Source organism: Lithobates pipiens, unplaced genomic scaffold, assembly GCF_037356315.1.
Source record: "Lithobates pipiens isolate NorthernLeopardFrog02 unplaced genomic scaffold, aLitPip1_a1.2 Scaffold_16, whole genome shotgun sequence".
Taxonomy (NCBI): domain Eukaryota; kingdom Metazoa; phylum Chordata; class Amphibia; order Anura; family Ranidae; genus Lithobates; species Lithobates pipiens.
This window is the reverse complement of record NW_027507748.1, coordinates 432,171,279-432,184,026: the sequence shown is the minus strand read 5'-3', so window position 1 is coordinate 432,184,026 and position 12,748 is coordinate 432,171,279. Positions and strand designations below refer to the sequence as shown.

The 12,748-nt window shown below is 41.0% G+C and overlaps 1 protein-coding gene across 3 annotated transcripts in view; it reads left to right on the top strand.

Annotated features, from left to right (window-relative positions):
- The window catches only part of GCC2 (GRIP and coiled-coil domain containing 2), a 111,971-nt gene that overhangs the window by 77,386 nt on the left and 21,837 nt on the right, over positions 1 to 12,748 (top strand). For all 3 annotated transcript variants that reach the window (XM_077482621.1, XM_077482619.1, XM_077482622.1), the window contains exons 17-18: positions 8,336 to 8,457; positions 9,346 to 9,522. In XM_077482621.1, the coding sequence (XP_077338747.1) occupies positions 8,336 to 8,457; positions 9,346 to 9,522 (299 nt within the window). The remainder of the gene's footprint in view (positions 1 to 8,335; positions 8,458 to 9,345; positions 9,523 to 12,748) is intronic.

Sequence of the window (12,748 nt, the reverse complement as noted above, 5' to 3'; positions counted from 1 at the left end):
TGCATTTTATCCTGTAGAGTATATAGAATACTTTCCATCTGCATAACCCCATCAACCCTATCTAATATTGAGGACAGGGGGATTGTCGGGTATTTCCAGTGTAGAGCAATAGCCCACAAGGTCGATAAACAAATGGAGTGAATTAATCTCTCCTCCCTGCAAAGGACCCCCAGAATAGGAGCTCCGATTAGACACATTGAAATTGTAAGATTTAAAGATGCACCTGATATCTGAGGCTATAGCAAATATTTTATTCCACACAGAGGAGAGACTCCCGCACTCCCAAGTTTGACGGTACCCACAAGTGGACATACCTGAAAACGGAATCCGGTGGTTCCTGGATAGGTGGCTTGGAGTTTGGAAGGGGTATAATACCACCTGGTTAATACCCTTTAAAGGCGGTTTCTCTAACTGCTAGAGATTTAGTGCGTTTACGCAAATTATCCAGCATTCTATTCCAGTCCTCCGTAGTGAACTGTGCACCACAGTCTACTTCCCATTTGGTCCTATAAGGGAGCACATTGGAAAAATAGGAAGCAATCGCTGCTTTATAGAGATCTGAAATGAGGCACTTTGCTCTGGGAGAGTTACAGTATAGCCTTTCAAAAAATGAAATTGAGGAGCATTGAGAAATTCCATAATATGAAAGTGTCTAATTTGCACATAATGATGATATTCTCGTGGCTGAATTTGTTTCTGTGTATGTAAAAATTCAAAAGTAGTGAATGCTCCTCCTATTTGGAGATTCGCTAAAGTGACAAGAGAATTAGTCTGCCACCATGAAATGTTCTCTGAGGAGTCAAAAGCTGGGGCAAATGATGTTTCTCCCAGGAAGGGTGAACTCGGAGGTGCAGATGAGATCAGACTGAGTTTACTCTCATAGCGATTCCAAAGGGTTAAAGATTGGGTTGCAATGGTATTTAAAGAGGATACTTTTTCGGTTAGAGATAGGTGACCATCAGGGCAGCCATTAGAAATTTTTGGGCCCCTTACACAGCTTTAGACCATGCCTGATGAAGGAGCACTTATGCTCTGAACGCAAGCTGCTTTGCTCCGTCCAGACATCAACCTCAAAATGCTTCCTTTTGACGCAAGCCTTGGAAACCCAAGTACACCAAGGCTACTCAAAAGCCCTCCTCACAATAAAGGGTCAACCCAATTCTTGGAGTGGGGGGCCATCTATTGGTGCTGGATTTGATACTGCCCAGATATCTCAGTCCAGTTTGTCATTTCAAAGAGTTACCAATTTGAATTTGTCTCTACCTCCTCGGTTCTTACCCTGTGGTTTGCCAGCATCAACTTCAGCGGAAAGGTTCAGAGGTTGTTGTTCAAATCTTTTCACAGTCCCGATACCAAGTCGACCTTTTGGACTTAAAGTTTCTAAACATATATATCTGGGTACCAAAATTTCATAAGGAATCTGCAAGATCTTCTACATGAAGGTTCTAGGCCTAATGGTAGCATCCTTCAAGGCAGTCCCCTTTACCCAGTTACACCCATCTTCATTTGGGTCATGTCATGAAACAAATATATCCTTTCTCTAGATCAGGGATCTCCAAATTATGACCCTCTAGTTTCCTCGGGAACTACAATTCCCATCATGCCTAGTCATGTCTGTGAATGTCAGTTTTACAATGCCTCATTGATAGTGTAGTTCCGCAACAGCTAGAGGGCCGTAGTTTGGAGATCCCTGCTCTATGTTGTCCTATGTATCTATCAAACCAGACAAATCTCTCCTTGAAATGGTGGATTTCCAGCTCTGCCCCTGGGTTGGTAAAGTCATTTTTTCACATGTCCTGGAAGGTGTTAAAGTGCTGTTCCACCCAAAAATGTAACTTCCACTTTAAGGGAAGGTGACCCCCTGACATGCCTCATTTGGTTTGCTGACTTTTAATTTTTTTTTTAAGCGGAACTCCGCTTTAACAACGGATCCTGGCTTTACAAGCTGAGTTTGAAAATCCCTAACTGTCCAGGGAACCTGGTCCTCAGAGGAGTTGAGACTCCCCATCAGCATTCTTGAACAGTGAGCCTTCAAATTAACTGTGCTACATTTAACTCTCTCTGGTCTGGCCTAACCTGGAGTATGCTGTCCAATTCTGGGCACCAGTTCTCAGGAAAGATGTTCTGGAAATGGAGCGATTACAGAGAAGGGCAACAAGGCTAATAAAGGGACTGGAGGATATTGGTTATGAAGAAAGGTTGCAAGCACTAAACTTCTGGAGAAGAGATGCTTGTGAGAGGGGATAGGATTTAAATTTACAGATACCACACTAGTGACCCCACACTGGGGATAAAACTTTTCCGCGGAAGGGAGTTTAATAAAGAAACGTGGCCACTCATTAAAATTAGAAGAAATTAGATTTAACCTTAAACTGCATAGATGGTTCTTTACTGTAAGAGCGGCAAGGATGTGGAATTCCCTTCCACAGGCTGTAGTTTCAGCGGGGAGCATTGATAGTCTCAAAAAATTAGATAAGCACCTGAACGACCACAACATGCAGGGATATGCAATGTAATACTGACATATAATCACACACATAGGTTGGACTTAATGGACTTGTCTCTTTTCAACCTCACCTACTATGTAACATTGGACCCCTCCTCTGTAGGGTCACCCAGTTACTGGTCTACATAAGCGATCAAATGGACACCAGAACTCAAGCTGTCCTAATAGAAACAAATGTGATACTCGCCTGGAGGGAAATTCACATACTGTGCCTCTCTGCCGTTCACATCTCTGGCATGGATAATTGGCATGAAGCCTGCCAACACCTAGATCCAATAGAGTGATCTCTGCACCTCGAGATCTTTCAGGATATCTGTCAACGGTGGGGCATCCCAGATGTAGCAGTTCTGAACTTTAGTTTCAACAACAAGCTGAACAAATTCCTTGCCAGGATCTGGGATCCTATGACTATCGCAGTAGATGCTTGATGATTCCTAGGTCTCCAGTCAGGCTTATCTATGCCTTCTTTCTGTTTAAAGATAGTTTCTCAGCTGCTTTGCAAGATAAAGGTGGAAAGGGTTCTGGTGATCCTCCATCACACCAGGTTGGCCTAGAACATTTGGTACATAGACATACGCCACCCTGCTTCAGTCATGACTTTACTGACATGGCTTTTGAAACCCAAGTCTTGAAGTATAGGGGTATCTCTGACTGTTATCCTCACCAAGTGTAAGGACAGACAGTTGAGTCCCAGGGAATACTGTTGTACCTATTGTGGTCTTTCTTCGAACTATTTATGACCAGCATTTGGCTTTGAGTACCCTCAAGGGATAGATTTCTGCCTTTTCCATCCTCTTCTAGCAACCTCTCCTTTGCAATAGTTAATAAAGATTTTCCTTCAGGGAGTTGCTTACAAAAATTCCCCAACCCCATTTGTTGCAGGTTACAAGCCCCTTGGGATGTAACCTGAAACTCTATGGACTTCAGAGACCTCCTTTTGAGGTTTTTGGGTTAGAGGCATTCTCTTGAGTGACCTCATGTGTAAGGTTGCCTTCCTTCTGGCTATTACATCAGTTAGGTATGTTTCTGGGCTAGCGGACCATTCTTACAAAGAGCCTTTTTTGTACCACACAAGGTACTCTCCCCTTTTCTACTTCAACAAGGGTATCATTCTCTCTTAGCTCTGTGGTGATCCAAAACACGCCAAGAAAATTTCCTAACATTGCTATGGTGTTGTCGTGTGCTCCTGGCAGCCCCAATTTCTATTTGCAATACCGAGTCCCTTTTTGTCTTACCTCTAGGCTCTTGTATATTAAATTTTCTTGCTCCACCATTGTCAGATGGATCACTCAAATAATTTCTAGGGATTGCGCCTTAAGGAAAAAGCTCCTCTTTTCCGTATCAGAGCTCATACCAACAGGTCTGTTGATGTGTTTTGGGCTTTTCAATACTGAGCATCTGTATCTCAGATTTGCAAGGCTGCCACCTTGTCCTCTGTTCACGTTCTCCAACATGTACCAGGTAAATGTTTAGGCCTTAGCTGATGCAAACTTTGGCCAAAAGGTGCTTCAGACTGTCATCAAATTGGTCCCCGGGTTGCCTCCGGCTGGCCATAGACAGTTTGAAGTTCCTGCTGAACCGATCAAGATTCAATACTGTATGTGGGCAGGCTGTGAATGTAACAAGTTGATCGATCAACTTGGTTACAATGAGCCTGCTGGATTCACTTGTGATTTATCTTTAGCGGCTATAGCAGCAAAAATCCCCCCCCCCCCCCCCCCCCAGAAGCAGACAATTGCTTGGCTGGAGGAATTCCCCCGTCAGCACTGTCTGTGTTAATGGGGGAATCATGCAAATTTCTCTCCCCACAATCCATGGTCCAATCACAGCCATCTTTGCCAGGAAGGAGATCCTTTGCCAGGATCTCCTTCTCCTCACACGGAGCATGTTGGTGGGGAGAATGAGAGTGGATCTGTGCTGCGAGATGGTAATCGGTGTGTTTGAGCTGTTTTTTTTTTTTTTTTTTTTTTTACAGCTTTTTACACACTGATCACCCAGCTAGTGTACCCAAAATAGTGTTCAGTCAGTGTCCCCACACAAAAAAACACCTGTCGCACATCTGTCCCGGTGATCATGTGGCGCACATCTGTCTCGGTGAGTGAGGCTGTCAGTACTTCATCATTGATCAATTAGCAGTGATACTTAGTAAAGCTTGTAGGTACTATAACTTTCACACAAACTCATTATACACTTATCAGGATTTTTTTTTTTTTTTATTTGTTACCAGACATTGTGTTGCCAAGCTTGATGGAAGGTGGGTTCAGGAAATTACACAAATAATGCATGAACTCAATAAATAAGACTGTTTTAAGGAAGAGCATGTTTTATGATTTGTTGAAGACCTTATGTGAGACATTGGAGTAGTTTGGAGTAGTTTGAAGTAGCACTGGAGAGAATTATTTAAAGGAGAGTCAGTCTGGGTTATATACTTATTATACACCTATTCACTAATGTGATTTATTCATTAATAAATCTGCATACATGTGACACATTTTACCTCAAAATAATTTTTCCTTGAACATGCTTACATATTTACAGTCTGATCTGAAACTCCCTTTGGAAATATCAATATCTATTTAACGCAATGGCCAATCTAAACAATCCATCCAATATATACTTTATTAGACATGCTGTTGCACTACATTGTTTTTGGTAAATATAAATGTTTGTGTACAATCAGTTACATGTAGCCAATGTAAAAGTCAGACTGTTTACACACTTATGTTCACACTCCTGTTTCCTAAAGCCCAGGTCCAGGAAACTTGAAAATAATCCCTTGCAGTGGGGCTGCATTTGCACTGCAAGGGTTAATGATTTAGTCTAGGGAAGAATAAAAGCGGTTTTACTTATGTGATCATCCACTCCTGCGGCGCTGTCACACACTTCAGCAGTGGACTGTCCCTTGACGTCGTCATGTTCAATGGATGGCTACATTGGTCTACATTGGTTTTCATAATGTCAGGACCTTAGACCACTGGAACATTGGGGAGCAGTGCAGCAGCATGGAGGATCGGGTAAGTAAATCTACTTTAACAAGTCCCTTGGACCTAAATGAGCAATTAACCCTCGTTGCAGTCCAGGCACAGCCTCACTGCAGGGGATGATTCTCAAGCTTCCCAGAGCTGGGCTTTAATATTGGGAGGAGCTTAATTTACAAAAAAAATTGCCAGCCCTTATTGTTTGTTTCAGTGATGGATATACAGAACTGCATCTGTGAGAGTTGTATTATAGCTCAAGCTGAATGAACAGCTCTTGTGCTTGCAGATCTGATTTTTGGGTGTTTATCTCTGGGAATTTCATTCTCTGCTGCTATAACCTTTTATGTTAAGAATGACGTATACTTGTGCTCTGCTTAAGCATTTTTTCCACTGCAGACATCTGTTCCCTATTGACCTCATGCTTCCTGTTGTAGCCCTCTGAGCCAGTGATGCTTCCCATCCTGCACTCCATTATATTGTATTACAGCTTTCACAAGGCCTCAGCGTTCACAATCATATACGTTAAATCTTTTTTCCTTCTTGCAACTAATCAAGATAAATGCATGCTCTGCGTACTTTGGGTAACACTTGTTTAGAGACCTGAACACAGGAGAAATAGACAGATCTGAACGTTTTGATTCTTGCTTTTAATATATTAGATAAAAGTTATTCTGGATCTATTAGGCTTTCAATAACCAGATACATATGTAGATAATTGTCCAGTGTTTTCCCCAAAACAGAAATGCTGGACAAATCCATTAAATAATATTGAAAAATGTTATTGAAGTGTATTGTACTGTCAGGAATGTGTTCATGCAGGATTTCAGAGTTACTACTAAATTTAGCATGGTGTACAAAAGAATAGATCATGAGAAATATCATTTTTATCTATACCTGTTACATAAAAGCCTAGTTTCCCATGTCCTCTTTCTTGACTAAGTGCCGGTTCACACCAGTGCGCTCTGTAAGATAGCATGCTATTCGCACTGCAGTGCAAATCACATGCAATGTCCGTGTGATGCGATGTCAGCCATACAGTTCGTATGGCTAACATCACATCGCATTCAGACCAAACTTGACCAAACTTTTTTGTTCTGCAGTAGATTCGGATCGCATGGGCGTTCACACCCATGCGATTCGATTCATGTCCGAACTGTCAGTTCGCAGTACGATATGCGAGCTGAAATGAGGGTGTCATTAACCACTTACAGACCAGAACATTTCCCCCTTAATGACGAGGCCATTTTTTGCTATACAGCATTGCATCAATTTAACTGACAGTTGCGCGGTCCTGCAACTATGTACCCAAACAATTTACATCCTTTTTTTTCCCCCCCACTAATAGAACTTTCTTTTGGTGGTATTTGATGCGTTTATTATTTTTTTGCACTATAAACAAAAAACGTGACAATTTTGAAAAAAGACGATTTATTACTTTTTTCCTATAATATCTAGAAAAAAAAGTTTAAGTTTATATATATTTGGTAAAAGAAAATTGCAATAAGCATATATTGATTGGTTTGCACAAGTTATAGTATCTACAAAATAGGGGATAGATTTATGGCATTTTTATTTATTTATTTTTTACTAGTAATGGCAACAATCTGTGATTTTTAGCAGGGCTGTGACATTGCGGCGCACAGATTGAACGCTTGACACTTTTTTTGCGACCATTGACATTTATACATCGATCAGTGCTATAAAAACTAGGGGTTAAATGTGTTCCCTCTTGTGTGTTTCTAACTTTGAGGGGATGGGACTGACTGGAGGAGGAGAGAGATCGCTGTTCCAAATTACTAAGAATCTGTCGCTCATCCCCTGTCAGAAAGGGGATCTGTCTGTTTACATTGACAGATCCCCGTTCTGGCTCTCACGGCCACTGGACATCACAGCCACGTGCATCGTGGCCCCCACCAAGCAGCGTGTGCGCACGCCCCTGTTAACGCCCTCAGAGGTTCTGACTTACACCCATGTCGATTTGTGGGAACGAGCCGACCTGCCACCGTATAATGACGGTGGCTGGTCGACAAGTGGTTGACATTGTATTGACTCTCCCGGCAGTTCACATATGGCAGTGTGAACTGCTGTGCGAGTCAGGTGCAATGCGGGAATCTGCAGTGGATTCGCAGGGTTCCCACATCGCACAAGTGTGAACCGAGCCTAAAGTACGAAAGAGTACTATAGCCATATTTTTTAAAGCAGTATTAAACTAAAAATCCAAAATGTAATATGTTGCAGCTTACCAATCATTAGATGCATTTGTTTTCTTTTTTATGAATTTTTTTTTTTTTTTTTACTCTATTTTTCTCTGGCAATCTGACCATTAACACACTTCTGTATTAGAGTGCCCCCACTCTATCGGTGCCCACTAGGGCAGCCTCATCGGTGCCCACTAGGGCAGCCTCATCGGTGCCCATTAGTGCAGCCTCATCAGTGCGCATCAGTGAAGGAGAAAAAATACCTGTTTTCAAAATTTTATAACAAACTATTAAACAGTTTTTAGTTTTTTGCTTTTTTAATTTTCAGTCCTTTTTTGTTTTATTTAGCAAAGGAAAAACCCAGCAGTAATTAAGTACCATCAAAAGAAGGCTCTATCTGTGTGAAAAAAAAGTGATATAAATTTCATTTGGGTTAACTGTATCATTACCTCGCAATTGTCATTCAACGCTAAAAATTGGTCTGGGCAGAAAGGGGGTTTAAGTGCCCAGTAAGCAAGTGGTTAAAGGCGCATTGAACAATAATGGCAGCATATGTGTGTAATTCTTCAGTACAGCCACTAAAATTTTTTTTTAATAATTTATATAATAGTGCGATGTGAACTATACTGTAACATGTCTCTTTTATGATGCAGGCAGAGCAAGCTGCAATAACTGCTGAATTTGAAAGCTACAAAGTTCGTGTTCATAATGTGTTAAAGCAACAGAAAAATAAGTCTGCATCTCAAGCTGAACATGAGGTCTTCAGGCAGGAAAGGTAACAAACTTAAATATAAATGAATTGCAATTGATTTATGCTCTAAAGCAGCCATTTGAACCAGTGTTCCTCCGGAGATTGCTTAGGCCGCGTACACACGGGCGGATTGTCTGCCCAACTAAGTTCGTCAGACAATCCGACAGACAGTCCGTCCAACTTTTAAATGAACGGACTTGACCACACACGATGAACAGACAGTCCGCTGAAAGCTTGCGCGATGACGTGTACAGTACGACGGGACTAGAAATTCGACGTCCAATACACTGCAATGCAACCTTTGGCGTGTAAATCCTTTCTGAGCATGCGCCATACTTAGTCAGTCCAACTTGCCTACACACGAGCAGACTGTCCGCTGAAACCAAGTTTGGACGGACAAAATTACGGAAATTCCGAAAGACTTAGTCCGTCAGACTGTCCGCTGAAAAAGTCAGCTGAAGCCCACACACGAGCGGATTGTCCGCTGAAACACGGTTCAGCGGACTAAGTTGGGCAGACAATCCGCCCGTGTGTACGCGCCCTTAGGGTTCCTTGAGCTGTGGCTGGTTGACCTCCCATTTGGTGTTGTCTGCATATTTACAGGGTCAACTGCACTTGACAACACAAGCAGCATGAATCCAATGTAAGAGAACATTCTTTCAACTAGTCACCAATATGTCCCAGTGACCACCAATGAAATGTTTTTTTTGCAAATGTTCTTTGAAAATCATTCAAGGGAACTTCTGGGGTAAAACATATTGAGCTGCTCTAGAGTATGCAGTTATTAGCATGAAAATACTTGGGACAAAGCTAGCTATATATAAAGAAATATGACAAAAAGTAGGATCACGCAAATATATATATATTTTTTTCTTTTGTAAGTTGAAGTTCGTGTTTTTGTTTTGGCTTTAGGGAGCACCTGCAGACAATGTTGGATCAAGTAAAAAATAAATTACAGGACGCTCAGCACAGTCTTCAGATGAACACAGTGGAGTTGCAGGCTTTACAGTCTGAACATGACATGTTACTGGAGAGGCATAATAAAATGCTGCAAGAGACTGTGACCAAAGAAGCTGAACTTAGAGAAAAGTGAGTTATTTTATGGTCTCTTATTAAGAAATGTGTACATTAGACTATGGCAGGCCATAGATTATGCAATTTTCTTTCCTTCCACCATGGTTGGTTATTTTCAAGGCTCGATTCCTGAATTGGTAATTTTACATTACTTTAATTTTCCTAACTGTAAAGGTTCTGTCCAGCTCATTCTCTAGGGTATTGTTTCATTAACATACCCCTGTGAAATAAAACCAATCATCTGCAGACCAAAAAATAAACAAGGTAAAGAGGAATTCTACGTTTTGGGGGTTGCCAGTGGAACCAGAGGTGAGAGGGAATGTCTCATGTCCTGTTCTGGTGAGGACTGTAAACCTTTTGGTTCCACCTTTTTGTTGTCTTACCTCATGAAAACTGCCACTAGGGCAGAAAGTTATGGGGAATCTTCTTCCAAGCAGATATGCAGGCAGTAAAAAGAACCTGACAGTTTCTAACCCCCCCTCCCCAATCTAACCAAAATGAAAAGGGCAATGTTGGTTTGAGTTTCCAAAGGAGTATGTAAAAGGAACTTTGTGCCAACAGAAATGTTGGACTACTGTTGCTTTCACCTGTATGGAAAAAGAGGAAAGTGAAACCAAAAATGTTTACGGTTGTCACTGGGAACAGCACATGGGAGATTCCCTTCACTTCTGGTTCCGTTAATAACTTGCCAGCTACCTCTGGGTTCATTAATAAATAAATAAATAAATAAATACTTCAAATCACTGAGCTAATATGCAGATTAGAAAGTCAGAGGAGACTGAAGTTGTGATCTACATGCTTCTTCCAGGTCAGAGCACAGAAGGTATTGAAACTATCATGGCAACTAGCATTTTAAGAAAGTCATCAGTAGCATATTCCCTCTGTTTTGTCTATTTTGGCTTGTTAAATATACACTTAGAAGCATGTTATTAACTTAAAGAGCCCTCTAAGCTACTCACCAGTCAGTTTTCCCGATCGCCATCAACCCCATTATATGGCGACACTGTTACTGCTCTGGTGACTGTATGTTTAAAAAAAAAAAAAACAATAATTTTATTTAATTTCTTAATTTTCAAACAAAATTGTGACTTAAAAATTTAATTTTAAAAAACTTGACTTAAACCAAGATTAAATCAGTAAGACAATCCTACTTTAGCCTTCAATACATGAACAAATAAATAATTAATCAAATAATTGTGCTGCACCCAAAAAATATAAATAAATATATCCCTACATGTGCAAAAATAAATATAAATTGATCTATTGTGTAATATTGTCCACAAGCGTCCGTAATATGAACAAGTGACTCTCAATACAAGTCAAAGTGAATTGATACAATCAGAAGAATTGTTTATCCTGCTTTTACAATATGTAGGAAAAAGTAGCCAAATAGCAATTTAGTAGCAGTTCTTCATCCCTTCAGATGAAAGCACCACACTTGTTCCAGCAACTGTCAGCCCAGAAACACTGAAAAATATAATCAGGTAGCCGCTTACCAGATCCAGTGATCAAATAGGCATATATAAGGGAAGATCCCACACACTGGGTGATAATTCCTTCCGATTCCTCGGTAGAAGTTCAGTCCACAGGTGTACAGCAACCTCTCCTGCACTTAATGCCAGCTACAGCACATCACACAGTGCTTCCTCTATTTCAGAAGCTGCGAGCACGCCGTACTCACTCTCCATCCACCGTATAGGACAAAAAAAAATATATATATATATATATATATAGTGCACTATTGCCTTTCACTTAAAAAATACTTTATTAAATTGGAGGAAGGTCCAATGTATGGTTGACACTCAGCAAAAAAATCATAAAAAAATGGCAACCACATAATTTAAAAGAGCAGTGTATCGATCTAAATACTGCAGCTACTATTGCCTTCCTCCAATTTAATAAAGTATTTTTTAAGTAAAAGGCAATAGTGCACTATATATATTTCTTTGACCTATACGGTGGACGGAGAGGTTCTGCACTTTTTTCACCCGTATTCTGTTGATAGGCTAAAGTCCCATGGTCGGTTGATGTCACCCAGCCAGTATAGGCTCTGGAGGGGCAGAGCAGAGAACTGGTGACTGATGGTCACTACTTTTTGCTCACTGAAGATTAAGAACTGTGCGATCATCGGTATTTGATCGCTCAGTTCTCAGTGTTCTCTTAAGTTAGGCGGAAGAGCCCGGAGGAGTGGTATAAACAGTGGAGATTGGGCTTGTATATTCTACTGATCTATGTGCAGGAAATCGGACTATATTAGGCTGCACTATGTAAAGGAGACAAAGGTAATAGAGGACTTCCTTGTGGAATAGGCCTTAGTGGAGCTCTATTAACTGGCACTGTCATAGCTCTAAACCAAACCTTTGTGTTCAGATCTTCATTAGCTGTTTCATTGGACCTTTCCAAATGATGTTTGATAAGTGTGATGATAAGGCCACAATTTTCCCACATCGTTGTCCTTTTTTCTATCAATGATCTAAGGATAACTAAGAATACCAAATGGCTCTGCCCCATTCAAGGAAATGTTATTGATAACAGTATTTCTAAACAGTATCTTTACTGTTTAGAAATATATACTGAAAATGTTGCCATATACCAACATTTCTTTATTATAGGAATGCAGTTAACTTGTCTTCACAGGCTCTGCTATAATGCTGACCATAGATGGATCAAAATTCCATCTATGGCTGCTCCAACTTAACAGAAGAGGATTTAATGTTTGACTTCTGTCGAACGGTAATGTTGGAAAACGTTGTTCACCGTGCAGCGCTGATCAGTGCATTCTGGCAGCTGAGAATACAATAGCACAGTGGGGAGGAGTCCTTCGTCCACCTCGTTGGTGTAGACGGTGGATCAATTTTATGACTTATTATTCTATCCAGTTGACATAGAAAAAGATCTTCCAGCAGTCCGCACAGTAGACCAACTTGATTTTAAAGCCTTTTTTTGTTTGTTTTTACTAATATTTAACTAACAGTGATGCCCAGAGTTGTTTTGTGGTTGGGTCCCTCCTTGATGCTCCAGCGGTGACTTTTTCAAGAGAAGCACCTTGGCCACCATTAACCACTTCCCGCCCAAGGTACGTCCAGGGACGTCCTTGACTTTCCGGGGGTATTTCTGAATGATGCCTGAGGCCACAGACCTCATTCAGATATTGGCGTTTTCAGACAGAAATTCCCTGCACCATAAGAATGATCATAGCGGCTGTTCCGCCGCTTTATCGTTCTTACGGGAGGCGGGAGGG